This window comes from Colossoma macropomum, unplaced genomic scaffold (genome assembly GCF_904425465.1).
Source record: "Colossoma macropomum unplaced genomic scaffold, Colossoma_macropomum, whole genome shotgun sequence".
Lineage (NCBI taxonomy): Eukaryota > Metazoa > Chordata > Actinopteri > Characiformes > Serrasalmidae > Colossoma > Colossoma macropomum.
The window spans coordinates 26,171,145-26,191,008 of record NW_023494785.1 but is presented as its reverse complement, the minus strand read 5'-3'; the positions used below and the strand labels follow the sequence as shown (position 1 = coordinate 26,191,008).

Here is a 19,864-nt window from a genome sequence, read left to right as displayed (position 1 = left end):
TGGCTACATAAAGTTGTTTCTTTTAAAAGGGGCAGGACCAGTTACTGAAGCCAGGGGTGTGCTTACTTTCTCAACATACAAAAATGACATCTCAGTTAATATTTTTAAATAGATTGAAAAGCAATTACCATATGTCCACATACTTCAAAAAAGAGAAACATTTCATGAGGAGTACTTACTTCTTCACATGACTGTGTATGCATATACAGCACTATGGAAAAGTCAGAGACCACCCTTCAATTATTTAATTTCGAAATGGCCAATTTATTAATTTATTAGGAGATATTTCTGAGGCTTTATTATATATATTAAATATAAGATAATGCACTTGCATTAGGAAGTGGAAAGTCAAAGGAAAATAAGTGAAAAAAGTGGAGCTTATGGAACCTGGAGCTGAAAAATATTAATAGACAGAAACAAAATATGACTCCTGCAAGAGCGAGTAGACCACCAAAACTGTCAATATCAGACAAACACTTCTTAAAGCTTTCATCTTTGAGAGAGAGGAGAAAATCAAGCTCCACTCTTGCTTTAAATCTGACAAAATCCACAGGTGTTTCTGTCCATCCTTCCACTGTGAGAAGACAACTCAACACTATGAGACTGAAAGGGTGTGTAGGTCAAGAAGCCCTTACTGAGAAAACAGACACACTGCTTTTTGTCCAAACACTGAAAATGAATAACTTTGTATTTAATGGTCTTTTGACTGGAAATTAAATAAATAAAAGGTGCACTTTTGGAATAAGTATGATTTGTATAGAGATGTATGATAGATACACTTACACACTCAGATACATCCACACACACCCTTAACATGTGCTAGTCCTGACGTACATCAGCAGATTGTAGATGTGTGGATGAATGTTAATGTGTGAGTGCAACATTAGGCTGTAATCTCCAGATTAAGCCATAATCCCTGAACCTCACACTCACAGTGATGCTAAGTACAGCAGAGGTCTGGACGGCAGCATCATAGGCTGTGTGAGCTCAGCGTGCCTCTGTCCTTGGTGCTGGAACTCACCTGTTGCTGGAGGATAGCTGGGTCTGGAGCACACATAGAGTTGTAGCACACCTGCAGTTTGGACACAGCATCACTACTTAAGGCTGCTTAAGGCTTTAGTGTATTCGGAGCACACCTGGATCTGGAGCACAGCTGTTTCTGCTTCTGTACAAACCTGGGACTCGGACACACTTGGGGCTTTAGTACACACAAGGCTGGAGCACATCTGGGAGTAAATACATTTGGTCCTGCAGCACACCTGGATCTTCACCTCACCTGCAGCTTTTTTTCCTCTGTATTCCCATTCTGGAGCCCCGCCTCCCTGCTGCTTGCATCATGCGGTTGATGATGTCTTTGAGTTCAGAGTGATTTACTCTGAAAGGTCACCATCTGCCTCTTGTGCCCCCAACTACACTCACACTCTGACATCGTTAAGTACCCCGCCAGTTTGCACGCTGTGTGGAGTCTTCTTTCACAGATCAAAGGCAGAAGCTGCTGTGACATAACACTGCCCACTACTGGACTAAAGTAGCCATCGCACATGTGATGAGCTTTAGATGTGGAGTGAAAACAATTAAACATACTGAACTCTCTGTCATTACAATTTTATTTAGTTTGCAGCAATGTGTAATTTGCACCCACTTTAATGACAAAAAAAGTTTATTTTACAATATTTTTTTTTTTCTTGAAACATCCAAAATGGTAAAAGCATTTTTCCATTGCTTCATTTAAGAAAAAAATAAATTATGTGTATGTTTAAAAAAAAATCATAGATAAATAACTATCTGTTTTCTTCTTTAATATAAAAGTACACTTTTTTCTCCTAAAGGGTATTTCCTACTGTTGATTATGGCACTATACACACAAAGAAGCCTCTACATTTGCTCTCTCTCATACAGACAATGACAAGTAACATACAAAACTACATATTCTCACACACTCACACACACACACTCACACACACTCACACACACACACACACACACAACACACACACAGAAAACTGAATCCTGTTGATTCATATTCAATGATGCATTTCATACACTGAATTCATTACATGTCCACTCTTAAACATATGTCGTGTTCATTAAAATACAACCTTTGTACATGCATATCAATCTTGTATAGAAGTGTTTTGAAAAAGCTGGAAGTACAAAAAACAGTAACTTGTTATTGTGCTGGTCAGGAAGAGTGCAGCTGAGAGGGTGGAAGAGCCGGTGTGCTGTGTGTTTACGTGTACTTGCTTGCATGTGAGTGTGGCAGTAGCTTACAGCCCTGACTGCAAGGGACTGAAATTAAATTTGCATATGCAAACCAAATAAGAGCAATATCAAACTTGGTGGGAGGTTTCAAATAAATCAACTTCTTAAAGCCTCCAAATACGGTAAAAAAATGTTTTTCTGTGTTCTGCGTTTATTTCAAAAATTGTCTTGAATAGTCCACAAAATTGTCCATCAAATTCATGATTTCAGTGACTCGACCTGTCTCAGCAGTCAGTCTTCTTCCAGAACACAGCGGACGAATCTTTAAAAGTTCACAATATGGGCACTTTCACTGTGAAGCTCCCAGTTTTGCCTTTATGAAGCAGTTTTAATGGAACTGAAGAGGAACTGTTTCAAGCGATGCACTACAACTACAGATACAAATATATCAATAATCTGTTTTATCATCTTATTATTACCAAAATGACACATTCATGAACTCTTGACGTAGAGAAATCAAACAAATGGGGCACCTGATCCTACATTTTGGTTTTCAGGTTTATATTACCTACAAATCCCCCACAGATAGAGCAGGAAAAGAAGACTAGTGCTTTTAAAACAAAGGCTTATTTGGTCAAAAAAAGTCCCCTCTTTGAGAAAGAGTCCTTAAGTATGCTGCTCGGGGGTGGGCAGGGCTGGTGGGAGGGGTTAGCTGAGAGCGGCAGGTCCAGCTCAGCCCGGGATTGGAGCACTGTAATTCTGGAAACACTTTGACGGCTGGGTTTCCAATCTCAGTTTAGCTCTAAAGAGTGCTTCATCCCTATCAGACCCACGCTGGTCGGAGGTCTATCACATTCCGGCCAAGCTCTAGTCCCAGCGTGTTGCCCACCTGACCTGTGACCTCTGGCTGACCAGTGGCTGTGGAGAGGTCAGTGTCGCTTGGCCCGCTGTGCGCTCTGAGTGCAGGAGGCACAGCAGGCCGTTTTGTAATAAGAGTACACACACAGACGAGCCTGAACCACCATCATACAGTTATGACGACGATCCGTACAATTCTCATCTATAGAGAGAGAAAGAGAGAGAGAGAGAGAGAGAGAGAGAGGAAGGTAGTATAATGAAGGACAAGGGAAGAGAAGAAAGGAGAGAGAAAGAAAGGGAGTGATAAAGAGAGAAAAAAAGTAGGGAGGGAAGCAGAAATGGAGAAGGCGAGGGAGGCAGACCCATATGAAAATGGAATATATTGGAACATGTTGCCAATATATTACAACATATAAATTAAATACGTTGAAATGTATTGTTAAAATATTACATTTTTATATGGGGAGAGGGAGGGAAGGAAAGGGGGGCATAAAATGAGGGGGGTAAGACGCAGAGAGAAGGATGGCAAAAAAAGGAAGGAAGGAGGGAGAGAGTAAAAGAGGAAGTGAGAGAGAAAGATAAGAGAAACAGAGAAAGGGAGGATGGAAAGAAGCATTTAAGAAGGAAGGAAAGAAGGAAGGATAGAGAAAGAGAAGGAAGGTAGAGAGGAGAGAGAAAAAATAATACATTTTTAATGGGCCAATGTCAAACTTCTATGTAAGTAAACACATATGTATTTGATTATTATTGATTAATTGTTTATTAGTTTCATTATAATTGAAAATGGATGTTTTTTGAGAGAGAGAGAGAGGAAGAGAGAGGGAGTGTGATAAACATGGATAGATGAAAATAATTTATAATTCTCATTCATATCAATGGAAAACATGAAAGAAGCAGTCATGAACCCACACACGCAGACTGACCTGTGAAGGGGCTGCAGGGCAGTGTGTTACAGAGCTGCTCTTGTTCTGGTCTGCTGCTGAGATCACAGTCAGCACTGTGCTGTTTATCAGCTGAAATACAGCGAACCTCCCGCGTCTGTAATCCTTTACCGCACGAACGAGAGCACTGCAGACAGGAGGGGGTTAAGAAGTTAAAGGAAAATTCTCTGAAAATGTAGCATTTCTACATAATTAGATCATTAGGATGTAAACAAAGCTTCTTTCCCTGTTCTGGTTGTTCTCTCTTCTTCCTTCACTCTCTTTTCCCCCTACCTCTCTTCTTTTCCTTCTTTTCTTCTTTCTCTTCTTCCCTTTCTCTATCTATCTCTCTCTTCCTCATTCTCCATTTTTTTCTCACTCATTCCCTCCCTCTAATTCTCTCTCTCTGTCTCTCTCACACAAATGGAAATTCCAAATGCTTTATGGCATGAATTGTAATTGACAATTGTTGCCAAAACAATGCACGTAATGCTTGACAATATTAATGAAGAGAAAAAGATAAGAAAAAACACTGTACATACAGAAGTATCTAGACACCTTAAAAGTACTGAATTCAGTTACTTTATCGTTCACCCACTGCTGACACAGATATTCAACTGTGTGCACACCGCTTGTATAATCTCCACAGAAAAGCACTATCAATAAAATAGATACTCTGGAGCAGCTGCACATAAGCCACAACTAGAGGGGCCCCAACACTGAGCTGTGGAGCAGTGCAACTTCATTCTCTGAAGTGACAGAGCATCATCCAGTAGTTTTTAGGACAAGCTGGAGTGGAAGTTATGATCCAGAACTAATCATCCAACATCAGTACCTGACCATCCAAATACTCCTGTAGCTGAATTCTATCAAATCCTCACAGCAATGTTCTATCATCCAGTATAAAGTCTTCTAGAGGTGGTTAAAGCAGTAAAGAGGATACAATCTCCCTTTTAACACCTGTGATTTCAGAAGAAATGATAAGAAGGTCTCCACAAACTTTTTTTCATACAGTGAATGTTTAAGGATCTCTCTCGCTCTCTCACCGCACTCCACTCTGTAGTGAACCACTGTGCTCTGCAGGGCTGGAGTTCACAGGTCTGAACAGGTGAAGGTTTGTCCAGGTGTGAACACTCACTGGCATCCATCACTGTGAAATCACTGCCCAGCTTCTGGACACAGATAACATCTCTCCTCTGCATTCCACTTCCACATGGAGAGCTACACTGTAGAACACACACACGTATCACATTGATTAATCACGATAGGACAGAATTGAAATATGTAAAGATTTGTGATGTGCCACTTGCTGTAATGTGACATATTGCAATACTTTTCAAATTATTTCTACTTTGTCCTATCTAATCAAGTTTATTCACACTTTGTCTCATTCCAATCTTTTTTATTGAAACAAAACAAAATTGTGAGGTAGACATTCCAAAAAACTGTCCCTACATTTACATTTACAGTCCCTACATTACAAATGTAGCAGATACTTTTATTTGTAAAGCACACAAACAATATTTAAACCAGGTTTTATCCATACATCTTTAACAATATTTTATCCAGAGCAGCTTACAATGGCAGGGGAATGTAAGTTTAGCCTCATCAAGCGACTTTTTATGCTATAATAAAGAAGAGTTTCTGATTTTTGTCTCCACTCCTGTATGCAGGACGAGCTTGTTATCCACTACACTATCCAACTATTCCTACACCACTTCCACTGACAGAAATGTTGGTGTCACCAGAAAGAAATGGCACCGTCTTGTTGTACAGAAATGCATTTTGTTAATCTATTAGTCTAACAGTGGGCTTAATTCATATTTATGTTATTAATTAAATAATAAAATATTGATACTTGAGCCTTTGTATATAAATACTGTTTTTAAACCCAACATATTTTGATATTATACTGCATCAATATTATACTGTGATATTATACTCCACCCCTATGTTAGTGCTAACATCATACACACAGTCTGTCTCACCTGTCCCCAGGGTCCAGTGTACCACAATGCAGTCGGTTTGCAGGGTCCACCATTACAGGCCTTCATATCTGCAGGCTTTTCTCCAATACATTCCCCTCCACTGTCCCCTCCACGCCCTCCTCCTCTCGTTAAACACAGCACCTCCCTCCGCTGGACACCTGGACCACATGTCGCAGAGCACTGAGACACACACACACACAGACACACACACACGCACACACACACACACACACACACACATCTACATGAGAATCTCTAAATATTTATATACTCTCATTGTGGGCTTTGTTAGGAGCTAATGTAGCTAAAGCTAATGTAGGTAACCTTTAAAACTAATTTAAGACAATTTAATGACAATTGGACTGTAAGGACAACTGTTGTACCTTTGAGGGTACATTTACAGTGTGTGAACCTAGGGGGGACAAAAATGTACTCCTCTTTTTCTGACAGTGTTCATCAACGTCCATTTACTAACAACAGATATGCTATTTTCTGAATATTTTGGGGTGGCGGCTCAGACGTCCGTGTCATTACTGTGTTGTAAATGATCCACTACTCAAATAACATCTAGACATCCACTGTGCTGTGAGTGAATGTACAAATGTCAGAAAATAATATTAAATAACTGTATTATGAAGTAAGGAGATGGTCTGCAGTATTTTAAGGCTGCTGGTCAGTACTCACAGTGTTGGTCCAGTCGGTAAAGTACCAGTTAGTGACACATGGCCCCATGTGACAGTCCTCACTCCCCTGTGGGCGGAGCCTGGCATTACACTCCCCTTCGTTCACCTCATTGCCATAGTCACTGACACAGCGGACGCTGCGCGTTCTCTTCCCCACACCACAGTCCACTGAACACTGCCAGAGGAACACACTTGTAAAATTTCCACACTCACATACAAACAGACAGAATTATGTAAAATACCCATCTCCACTTAAAACAAAAACACGTAAAGAACCTCCGCACACTTCAGCCCACACACACACATATGCATGCCCATATGAGCACACAAACAATGTACTATACATGTCAAACACACAACAAACATATATGTATCTGCACATACACAACAGAAACACCTGTGTTTTTTTCAGATCTGAAGCAAGAGTGGAGCTTGATTTTGTCCTACTACTGTTTACCTGCTGGAGGTAGCTTTTTTTGGTCTACCAGGTCTTAGGAGTTCCATCTTTGAGTAATTTCTTGAACTCTTGATTTTTCTTTGTTGTACTTAAAATGAAATAAATGAAGGGCGGTCTCTGACTTTTGGACAGTCCTGTACTCCCCATGTAAAACACATGCACATGCAAGCATACACGCATTCGTTCACTCACACAGACCTAGAAATGTAAGAGCATGCACACACACACACACACACACACACACACACACACACCCTCTGGCTCCCATGTACTGGTGTGTTTTACTCACAGCACTCCAGTCGGAGCTAACTTCCCAGTGTGAGCAGACGCGGATCTGGCAGGGCTGAGTGGAGTTTGGCCTTATCAGTCCAGCGCAGCGCTGAGGGTGGACCATGGTGGAGCGGTTTCCAAAACTCTGTCTGCACTGTAGCTGCCTCTGCTGCAAACCCCAACCACACGACGCACTGCAATCAGACCAGGAGCCCGCCTCCCAGCTACACAGACACACAAACAGGGAAAACCACACATACAAAAAAATCTGATTCACCCCTCACATGGATACACAGACACACACAATCTTGTTTTTATACAGTTTCAGAACATGATGTTCCATATGTACTACATACATATACAACATGCCCAAAAGTATCCAAACACCCCTACTAATGAACAAATTCAGCTATGTCAATATTACATGTCCAAAAGTATCCCGACACTCCTCCTAATTAATGAATTCAGCTCCTTTAAGGTGCACCTATTACTGACAGAGGCACTCAATTGCACACCCACAACCGGTATGATCTCCACAGAAAACCACTGCAAACAGAATGAGAGCAGCTGCACATGAGCCTATGCCAAGCATTCCCCATTCCCAATGGCACACATCAGTCAGAGGGTTAAAAAGCCCTCCAGCACTGGGCTGTGGATCAGTGGAACTGCGTTCTCCGGAGTGATAGAGCTCCATCCAAGACCTCTGTGATGAGTCTGAGTGGCTCATTGGAACAAAAACAGCTCTTCGACCAATCACGGCTGAGCTTCTGGCCAATAAAAATACAGCTTTTTAGCAGAGGAAGGATAAGCCTCAAGAATAAAAAGCAGTTATTACTATAAGCACTAACACTGTGGCAGTGGCAACGGCTTTTAACTGTTATAAATCCTTTACATATTTAATAGAATGATTGCTTTCACGACATCTCATGTTTCACACTATTGGCTGATCATCATAAACATCGCTCTTTCATATACACACACAAGGACTAATCATAGCTTGAGTTTCTAAACCTGAATTAACAGATTAAACTGTTGGCTGCTGTCGTGAAACAAGTTTACCACGGTTGCATTTGCTAGGATTTTTTTTTGTTGAAACTTAGTTGGGAAGCCTATGTTGTATGTGCTTTGTGAGAAAGACCCCTAGAGTGTTTAATTCACCCCATATGGGGATACACAGAAATACACACACAAACATGCAAACGTGTCTCACAATGGTGGGCAGGGATGGACGTTACATGGTTCCTCCTCTGGGAGCGGCTTCGCTGCTGAGTCACACCGTCTCTCGTGGACCTCCTGATTAGTGTGTCTGTTCACACACACAATCTCCCTGTACTGAGAACCTATACACACAAACGCACACACAAACGCAAACACACACACACACACACACACACACACACACACACACACACACACACATACAGGTAGATATAATTAGTCCTGAGTTGTAGTGCTGTATTTCTGCCACAAGAGGGAAGCAGAAAACACAATACATCACACACCACAATCGAATAAAACTAATCTGAAACAGACCTGCATGACAGACACAAAACCACACAATAAAACAGCATAATAACTGCATAATTGAAACTTCGACATTTAGCACAAAGCTCTTTCCTAGCGCAGAGATGTTTGCCGTGTCCATTACAGGAAAGCAAGCCCAGTACCTCAGAAGAACTTGCATGTTGCGATAATTCATTTTTCCAATTTTCAGCATAAATGATGAAAAAAGTACATTCTCACTTCCCTCAAATGTCTCACTACTGAGTGTTTAGGCAACAATATCCATGTCAGATTGGCACATCCTGAAGTAAATGCATTTTCTTCTCAACACTGCTAAAGTTTTTCTGAAGTTATTCATTTATCACATGTTCAGTGTTTGTCCTAAGAAAGCATTTTTATGGTCGATTTTTATATCGATTTCTTTATAGCCAAATTGACTGATGGCCATAACCCAGACCTCACATTGTTTGAGCTAAATAGATACATGAAGTATTAAACTACCACATTCACAGTACTTTCTATTGCAAGCTGCAAATAACAGTATTTGCACTGTAATGGGCCAAGTTGGCATTTACAGCTTGTAAATTTGTAGTTACCTTTATTAAAATAACATGGATTAAATAAAGTGCTACATCAAAAGTAAACAGATGACTTTTTTAGCACAATGATCGACCAAAATAGCTGATTGCCAATCGCATGTTTAGAGCAAAAATCAGCTCTCAGCCAATTACAGTCTGTTTGTATTTACAGTTTTAATCCCTACACTGTCAGGCACTCCATGCTGAGGCAAGGCAAACACACACACATATACGCACACACACACACACACAAGTGCTGACCTTTCCCACAGGAGGCAGAGCATTCAGTCATTCTGCCCCTCCTCCACACAAATGCAGGCTGGCTGTCCAGCGGGATGTCGGTCCGAGGAGGGATTCGAGCGTTCCGATTTGACCCTGGGCTCCTTGGGCGGGGCCTTTCCAGTGTCCACCTGTCAGAGGTGACAGAAGTGGAGGAAGAGGAGGAGACAGAAGAAGAGGCGGGGTCTTCAACAGCCACCGCAAGAGCACCTGAGAGACAGAGAGAAACAGAGAGAGAGCATGTACATACATTAATGCACAGAAAATGTACAAACCAGGGGCAGCTTGTTCAATTAAACACTGCTTAATAAAAATATTATGAAAAAAATAGTAAGTGTTAACTGCTTCGACAATAGTGTGTCTTAGCACACTCATGCCAAAAAAGCTCTGCTGAACGGACCTGAACTGAGAGAGAGAGAGAGAGAGAGAGAGAGAGAGAGAGAGAGAGAGAGAGAGAGAGAGAGGCCAGGAGTCATGAGATGACTGAACTCAACAGCAGACACACCCATACACACACACACACACACACTCAGGCCCTCAGTCTGCCAGCAATCATGTGTGTATGTAGGATCAGGGATCTAAATCATGTTCCAAATGATCGGAACATTTTTGCAGCGATGCCCAATATGAGATCAGAGGAGACGGGCCAAAAGAAATATATCCAACACACACAGAGACTAAGAGGGAGAAATATTGATACAGTAAACAGACAGAAACCGAGAGAGAGAAGAAAGACAGACTGAGAGACAGATATTAAATGACAGATATATGGCTGAAGGCAGATGAGTGCAGAGAGAGAGAGAGGAGGAAGGAGAAAAAAAGAGATGAATGGAGAAACTCACTGATCTCTCTGAGAGACGCGCTACCTCCATCCCATTCTCTCACTTTTTCTTTTTCCTTCTTCACTGGTATGTAGTATTCATAATCTATACCTGAATTCTGCCTGTGGAAAATGATCTACAGATAAAGACAGAGAAAGAGAGAGAGAGAGAGGAAGAGGGAGTTAGATTAGTAAGGACACATTCCATCACAAATTAGTTATTACTCACTGTTATTAAACAGCAGCTGAAACTAATGTGGAATCATTATTCTTCAAACAACCAAAAACTGTGTATGTTAAGTATAGCTGCAGTAGTGTAGTTGTGTGTAGTGTATATTATTATGTATAACTGCAGTAGTGTAGTTGTGCGTAGTGTATATTATGTGTAGCGGCAGTAGTGTAGTTGTGTGTAGTGTATATTATTATGTATAACTGCAGTAGTGTAGTTGTGTGTAGTGTATATTATTATGTATAACTGCAGTAGTGTAGTTGTGTGTAGTGTATATTATCATGTATTGCTGCAGTAGTGTAGTTGTGTGTAGTGTATATTATCATGTATAGCTGCAGTAGTGTAGTTGTGTGTAGTGTATATTATGTGTAGCTGCAGTAGTGTAGTTGTGTGTAGTGTATATTATTATGTATAACTGCAGTAGTGTAGTTGTGCGTAGTGTATATTATGTATAGCTGCAGTAGTGTAGTTGTGTGTAGTGTATATTATGTATAGCTGCAGTAGTGTAGTTGTGTGTAGTGTATATTATTATGTATAGCTGCAGTAGTGTATATTATCATGTATAGCTGCAGTAGTGTAGTTGTGTGTAGTGTATATTATGTATAGCTGCAGTAGTGTAGTTGTGTAATGTATATTACTATGTATAACTGCAGCAGTGTAGTTGTGTATAGTGTATATTATCATGTATAACTGCAGTAGTGCAGTTGTGTAATGTATATTATTATGTATAGCTGCAGTAGTGTAGTTGTGTGTAGTGTATATTATCATGTATAGCTGCAGTAGCGTAGTTGTGTGTAGTGTATATTATTATGTATAGCTGCAGTAGTGTAGTTGTGTGTAGTGTATATTATTATGTATAGCTGCAGTAGTGTAGTTGTGTGTAGTGTATATTATTATGTATAGCTGCAGTAGTGTAGTTGTGTGTAGTGTATATTATGTGTAGTGTATATTATGTATAGCTGCAGTAGTGTAGTTGTGTGTAGTGTATATTATGTATAGCTGCAGTAGTGTAGTTGTGTGTAGTGTATATTATTATGTATAACTGCAGTAGTGTAGTCGTGTGTAGTGTATATTATTATGTATTGCTGCAGTAGTGTAGTTGTGTGTAGTGTATATTATCATGTATAGCTGCAGTAGTGTAGTTGTGTGTACTGTATATTATGTATAGCTGCAGTAGTGTAGTTGTGTAATGTATATTACTATGTATAACTGCAGTAGTGTAGTTGTGTGTAGTGTATATTATCATGTATAGCTGCAGTAGTGTAGTTGTGTATAGTGTATATTATCATGTATAACTGCAGTAGTGCAGTTGTGTAATGTATATTATTATGTATAGCTGCAGTAGTGTAGTTGTGTGTAGTGTATATTATCATGTATAGCTGCAGTAGCGTAGTTGTGTGTAGTGTATATTATTATGTATAGCTGCAGTAGTGTAGTTGTGTGTAGTGTATATTATTATGTATAGCTGCAGTAGTGTAGTTGTGTAATGTATATTATTATGTATAACTGCAGTAGTGTAGTTGTGTGTAGTGTATATTATTATGTATAGCTGCAGTAGTGTAGTTGTGTGTAGTGTATATTATTATGTATAGCTGCAGTAGTGTAGTTGTGTGTAGTGTATATTATCATGTATAGCTGCAGTAGTGTAGTTGTGTGTAGTGTATATTATCATGTATAGCTGCAGTAGTGTAGTTGTGTGTAGTGTATATTATTATGTACAGCTGCAGTAGTGTAGTTGTGTGTAGTGTATATTATGTGTAGCTGCAGTAGTGTAGTTGTGTGTAGTGTATATTATCATGTATAACTGCAGTAGTGTAGTTGTGTGTAGTGTATATTATTATGTATAGCTGCAGTAGTGTAGTTGTGTGTAGTGTATATTATCATGTATAGCTGCAGTAGTGTAGTTGTGTGTAGTGTATATTATCATGTATAGCTGCAGTAGTGTAGTTATGTGTAGTGTATATTATCATGTATAGCTGCAGTAGTGTAGTTGTGTATAGTGTATATTATCATGTATAGCTGCAGTAGTGTAGTTGTGTGTAGTCTATATTATTACGTATAGCTGCAGTAGTGTAGTTGTGTGTAGTGTATATTATCATGTATAGCTGCAGTAGTGTAGTTGTGTGTAGTGTATATTATGTATAGCTGCAGTAGTGTAGTTGTGTGTAGTGTATATTATGTATAGCTGCAGTAGTGTAGTTGTGTGTAGTGTATATTATTATGTATAGCTGCAGAAGTGTAGTTGTGTGTAGTGTATATTATTATGTATAACTGCAGTAGTGTAGTTGTGTAATGTATATTATTATGTATAGCTGCAGTAGTGTAGTTGTGTGTAGTGTATATTATCATGTATAGCTGCAGCAGTGTAGTTGTGTAATGTATATTATTATGTATAACTGCAGTAGTGTGGTTGTGTGTAGTGTATATTATTATGTATAGCTGCAGCAGTGTAGTTGTGTAATGTATATTATTATGTATAACTGCAGTAGTGTGGTTGTGTGTAGTGTATATTATTATGTATAGCTGCAGTAGTGTAGTTGTGTGTAATGTATATTATCATGTATAGCTGCAGCAGTGTAGTTGTGTAATGTATATTATTATGTATAACTGCAGTAGTGTGGTTGTGTGTAGTGTATATTATTATGTATAGCTGCAGCAGTGTAGTTGTGTAATGTATATTATTATGTATAACTGCAGTAGTGTGGTTGTGTGTAGTGTATATTATCATGTATAGCTGCAGTAGTGTAGTTGTGTGTAGTGTATATTATTATGTATAGCTGCAGAAGTGTAGTTGTGTGTAGTGTATATTATTATGTATAGCTGCAGTAGTGTAGTTGTGTGTAGTGTATATTATCATGTATAGCTGCAGCAGTGTAGTTGTGTAATGTATATTATTATGTATAACTGCAGTAGTGTGGTTGTGTGTAGTGTATATTATTATGTATAGCTGCAGCAGTGTAGTTGTGTAATGTATATTATTATGTATAACTGCAGTAGTGTGGTTGTGTGTAGTGTATATTATTATGTATAGCTGCAGTAGTGTAGTTGTGTGTAATGTATATTATCATGTATAGCTGCAGCAGTGTAGTTGTGTAATGTATATTATTATGTATAACTGCAGTAGTGTAGTTGTGTGTAGTGTATATTATGTATAGCTGCAGTAGTGTAGTTGTGTGTAGTGTATATTATGTATAGCTGCAGTAGTGTAGTTGTGTGTAGTGTATGTTATCATGTATAGCTGCAGTAGTGTAGTTGTGTGTAGTGTATATTATTATGTACAGCTGCAGTAGTGTAGTTGTGTGTAGTGTATATTATGTATAGCTGCAGTAGTGTAGTTGTGTGTAGTGTATATTATTATGTATAACTGCAGTAGTGTAGTTGTGTGTAGTGTATATTATCATGTATAGCTGCAGTAGTGTAGTTGTGTGTAGTGTATATTATGTATAGCTGCAGTAGTGTAGTTGTGTAATGTATATTACTATGTATAACTGCAGTAGTGTAGTTGTGTGTAGTGTATATTATCATGTATAGCTGCAGTAGTGTAGTTGTGTATAGTGTATATTATCATGTATAACTGCAGTAGTGCAGTTGTGTAATGTATATTATTATGTATAGCTGCAGTAGTGTAGTTGTGTGTAGTGTATATTATCATGTATAGCTGCAGTAGTGTAGTTGTGTGTAGTGTATATTATTATGTATAGCTGCAGTAGTGTAGTTGTGTGTAGTGTATATTATTATGTATAGCTGCAGTAGTGTAGTTGTGTGTAGTGTATATTATGTATAGCTGCAGTAGTGTAGTTGTGTGTAGTGTATATTATTATGTATAGCTGCAGTAGTGTAGTTGCGTGTAGTGTATATTATCATGTATAGCTGCAGTAGTGTAGTTGTGTGTAGTGTATATTATGTATAGCTGCAGTAGTGTAGTTGTGTGTAGTGTATATTATTATGTATAGCTGCAGAAGTGTAGTTGTGTGTAGTGTATATTATTATGTATAACTGCAGTAGTGTAGTTGTGTAATGTATATTATTATGTATAGCTGCAGTAGTGTAGTTGTGTGTAGTGTATATTATCATGTATAGCTGCAGCAGTGTAGTTGTGTAATGTATATTATTATGTATAACTGCAGTAGTGTGGTTGTGTGTAGTGTATATTATTATGTATAGCTGCAGCAGTGTAGTTGTGTAATGTATATTATTATGTATAACTGCAGTAGTGTGGTTGTGTGTAGTGTATATTATTATGTATAGCTGCAGTAGTGTAGTTGTGTGTAATGTATATTATCATGTATAGCTGCAGCAGTGTAGTTGTGTAATGTATATTATTATGTATAACTGCAGCAGTGTGGTTGTGTGTAGTGTATATTATTATGTATAGCTGCAGCAGTGTAGTTGTGTAATGTATATTATTATGTATAACTGCAGTAGTGTGGTTGTGTGTAGTGTATATTATCATGTATAGCTGCAGTAGTGTAGTTGTGTGTAGTGTATATTATTATGTATAGCTGCAGAAGTGTAGTTGTGTGTAGTGTATATTATTATGTATAGCTGCAGTAGTGTAGTTGTGTGTAGTGTATATTATCATGTATAGCTGCAGCAGTGTAGTTGTGTAATGTATATTATTATGTATAACTGCAGTAGTGTGGTTGTGTGTAGTGTATATTATTATGTATAGCTGCAGCAGTGTAGTTGTGTAATGTATATTATTATGTATAACTGCAGTAGTGTGGTTGTGTGTAGTGTATATTATTATGTATAGCTGCAGTAGTGTAGTTGTGTGTAATGTATATTATCATGTATAGCTGCAGCAGTGTAGTTGTGTAATGTATATTATTATGTATAACTGCAGTAGTGTAGTTGTGCGTAGTGTATATTATGTATAGCTGCAGTAGTGTAGTTGTGTGTAGTGTATATTATGTATAGCTGCAGTAGTGTAGTTGTGTGTAGTGTATGTTATCATGTATAGCTGCAGTAGTGTAGTTGTGTGTAGTGTATATTATTATGTACAGCTGCAGTAGTGTAGTTGTGTGTAGTGTATATTATGTATAGCTGCAGTAGTGTAGTTGTGTGTAGTGTATATTATTATGTATAACTGCAGTAGTGTAGTTGTGTGTAGTGTATATTATCATGTATAGCTGCAGTAGTGTAGTTGTGTGTAGTGTATATTATGTATAGCTGCAGTAGTGTAGTTGTGTAATGTATATTACTATGTATAACTGCAGTAGTGTAGTTGTGTGTAGTGTATATTATCATGTATAGCTGCAGTAGTGTAGTTGTGTATAGTGTATATTATCATGTATAACTGCAGTAGTGCAGTTGTGTAATGTATATTATTATGTATAACTGCAGTAGTGTAGTTGTGTGTAGTGTATATTATCATGTATAGCTGCAGTAGTGTAGTTGTGTGTAGTGTATATTATTATGTATAGCTGCAGTAGTGTAGTTGTGTGTAGTGTAATTATTATGTATAGCTGCAGTAGTGTAGTTGTGTAATGTATATTATCATGTATAGCTGCAGTAGTGTAGTTGTGTGTAGTGTATATTATTATGTATAGCTGCAGTAGTGTAGTTGTGTGTAGTGTATATTATTATGTATAGCTGCAGTAGTGTAGTTGTGTAATGTATATTATCATGTACAGCTGCAGTAGTGTATTTGTGTATAGTGTATATTATTATGTATAACTGCAGTAGTGTAGTTGTGCGTAGTGTATATTATGTATAGCTGCAGTAGTGTAGTTGTGTGTAGTGTATATTATGTATAGCTGCAGTAGTGTAGTTGTGTGTAGTGCATATTATTATGTATAGCTGCAGTAGTGTAGTTGTGTGTAGTGTATATTATTATGTATAGCTGCAGTAGTGTAGTTGTGTGTAGTGTATATTATCATGGATAACTGCAGTAGTGTAGTTGTGTGTAATGTATATTATGTATAGCTGCAGAAGTGTAGTTGTGTGTAGTGTATATTATGTATAGCTGCAGTAGTGTAGTTGTGTGTAGTGTATATTATTATGTATAGCTGCAGTAGTGTAGTTGTGTGTAGTGTATATTATTATGTATAACTGCAGTAGTGTAGTTGTGTGTAGTGTATATTATTATGTATTGCTGCAGTAGTGTAGTTGTGTGTAGTGTATATTATCATGTATAGCTGCAGTAGTGTAGTTGTGTGTAGTGTATATTATGTATAGCTGCAGTAGTGTAGTTGTGTAATGTATATTACTATGTATAACTGCAGTAGTGTAGTTGTGTGTAGTGTATATTATTATGTATAGCTGCAGTAGTGTAGTTGTGCGTAGTGTATATTATTATGTATAGCTGCAGTAGTGTAGTTGTGTAATGTATATTATTATGTATAACTGCAGTAGTGTAGTTGTGCATAGTGTATATTATGTATAGCTGCAGTAGTGTAGTTGTGTGTAGTGTATATTATGTATAGCTGCAGTAGTGTAGTTGTGTGTAGTGTATATTATTATGTATAGCTGCAGTAGTGTAGTTGTGTGTAGTGTATATTATCATGTATAGCTGCAGTAGTGTAGTTGTGTGTAGTGTATATTATGTATAGCTGCAGTAGTGTAGTTGTGTGTAGTGTATATTATCATGTATAGCTGCAGTAGTGTAGTTGTGTGTAGTGTATATTATGTATAGCTGCAGTAGTGTAGTTGTGTGTAGTGTATATTATCATGTATAGCTGCAGTAGTGTAGTTGTGTGTAGTGTATATTATGTATAGCTGCAGTAGTGTAGTTGTGTAATGTATATTATCATGTATAGCTGCAGTAGTGTAGTTGTGTGTAGTGTATATTATCATGTATAACTGCAGTAGTGCAGTTGTGTAATGTATATTATTATGTATAGCTGCAGTAGTGTAGTTGTGTGTAGTGTATATTATCATGTATAGCTGCAGTAGTGTAGTTGTGTGTAGTGTATATTATCATGTATAGCTGCAGTAGTGTAGTTGTGTGTAGTGTATATTATTATGTATAGCTGCAGTAGTGTAGTTGTGTGTAGTGTATATTATTATGTATAACTGCAGTAGTGTAGTTGTGTGTAGTGTATATTATCATGTATAGCTGCAGTAGTGTAGTTGTGTGTAGTGTATATTATCATGTATAACTGCAGTAGTGTAGTTATGTAATGTATATTATTATGTATAGCTGCAGTAGTGTAGTTGTGTGTAGTGTATATTATCATGTATAGCTGCAGTAGTGTAGTTGTGTGTAGTGTATATTATTATGTATAGCTGCAGTAGTGTAGTTGTGTGTAGTGTATATTATCAAGTATAGCTGCAGTAGTGTAGTTGTGTGTAGTGTATATTATCATGTATAGCTGCAGTAGTGTAGTTGTGTGTAGTGTATATTATGTATAGCTGCAGTAGTGTAGTTGTGTGTAGTGTATATTATCATGTATAGCTGCAGTAGTGTAGTTGTGTGTAGTGTATATTATTATGTATAGCTGCAGTAGTGTAGTTGTGTGTAGTGTATATTATTATGTATAGCTGCAGTAGTGTAGTTGTGTGTAGTGTATATTATCATGTATAGCTGCAGTAGTGTAGTTGTGTGTAGTGTATATTATGTATAGCTGCAGTAGTGTAGTTGTGTGTAGTGTATATTATGTATAGCTGCAGTAGTGTAGTTGTGTGTAGTGTATATTATCATGTATAGCTGTAGTAGTGTAGTTGTGTGTAGTGTATATTATTATGTATAGCTGCAGTAGTGTAGTTGTGTGTAGTGTATATTATCATGTATAGCTGCAGTAGTGTAATTGTGTGTAGTGTATATTATCATGTATAACTGCAGTAGTGTAGTTGTGTGTAGTGTATATTATTATGTATAGCTGCAGTAGTGTAGTTGTGTAATGTATATTATCATGTATAGCTGCAGTAGTGTATTTGTGTATAGTGTATATTATTATGTATAACTGCAGTAGTGTAGTTGTGTGTAGTCTATATTATTACGTATAGCTGCAGCAGGGTAGTTGTTGGTCCAGCTGCGGTCAGTGTTTCTCCTTTCTCGTCCCCTCTAGGTCGGGTGTACACAAATGTCGTCCCTCCGGCCTCATATTTACCAGGAGGATCCACAGCCCAGCGGCCATTCACCACAGACTGACCTGCGCCACTCCGTAGTGCTGTACACACACACACACAAACAAACACAGACATATGAGTAATCAGTGCACTTTGGAATTTTCATTTCAGTTATATTTCAAAATACATATTTCTCACAGATATTTCATATTATTCAGATGAGATAGGTTTTACATGAAGAGGCAGGGTAATGTCATTTTTACTGGAATTTCTCTGTGATTTTAGTCCCGTCCGATTGTGACATGTCAATCATTTTTACCAAATGCATACTCCTTCATCAGCAAAGATTCCAGCGCCTTTTGCCTTCTTGCCTTTTCTGGAGCAATGAGTAAAACAGGTGGCCCCTCCCATCTCTGTCATTTGTATTTGTATTTCAAACGTCTTATCCTGTGCAAACTGGTCATAAACATTACATCTTGGGATGAACTGGCATTAGCGCACCTCCCGATGTAAAACTAATCCTGTCTGAATAGTGCTAAAGAGAGACAGAGAGGCAGAGAGACAGACAGGAAGTCTTGAAAAAGGATGTTTAATTTACTTTATATTAAATGTTTAGTCTAGAGCACACAACAGTCAAGGACAAGGTAACAAGCACATACGCAGGAACATACGCACACTGGCACACACCTAAACACAGTTAAAGAAATGCACGCTCAAACATTCACAGTCTGGCACTGAATTAGACTGAACTGTAGCACTGGAACTGAACTGTTGTACATGAACCATTTAAACCAGGGTGCCCAGCTTTTTGTCTTGGGGAGCCAAAGTGCAGTGTTGCAGTGTTTGTGGTGGGCTGAGGGCTAGAAACACGAACCTCTATACAAAAAAGAGGGTTTGTTTTATAATATTAGACTATATTTTGTTTCAAATATACTTTAAAATACAGATTTAAAAGTCCTTGAGCAAAATTCCGAACACCATATTCAACTAACATCTAACTAACTAAACCGCAAGTCGCTCTGGATAAATGTAAATGTGTTGGTAAGTGATAAATGGTGTGTATG

At 38.0% G+C, this 19,864-nt stretch overlaps 1 protein-coding gene across 1 annotated transcript in view; it reads right to left on the bottom strand.

Moving 5' to 3' along the window:
* Positions 1 to 2,412: 2,412 nt before the first annotated feature.
* adamtsl4 (ADAMTS-like 4) overlaps positions 2,413 to 19,864 on the bottom strand; it is a 64,609-nt gene continuing 47,157 nt past the window's right edge. Inside the window, exons 8-17 of the mRNA XM_036588407.1 lie at positions 18,732 to 18,901; positions 10,581 to 10,695; positions 9,721 to 9,948; positions 8,589 to 8,718; positions 7,398 to 7,602; positions 6,653 to 6,826; positions 5,969 to 6,148; positions 5,027 to 5,206; positions 3,984 to 4,128; positions 2,413 to 3,262 (exon numbers count right to left, since the gene is read on the bottom strand). Coding sequence (XP_036444300.1) covers positions 3,132 to 3,262; positions 3,984 to 4,128; positions 5,027 to 5,206; positions 5,969 to 6,148; positions 6,653 to 6,826; positions 7,398 to 7,602; positions 8,589 to 8,718; positions 9,721 to 9,948; positions 10,581 to 10,695; positions 18,732 to 18,901 — 1,658 coding nt within the window. The 3' untranslated portion in view covers positions 2,413 to 3,131. The remainder of the gene's footprint in view (positions 3,263 to 3,983; positions 4,129 to 5,026; positions 5,207 to 5,968; positions 6,149 to 6,652; positions 6,827 to 7,397; positions 7,603 to 8,588; positions 8,719 to 9,720; positions 9,949 to 10,580; positions 10,696 to 18,731; positions 18,902 to 19,864) is intronic.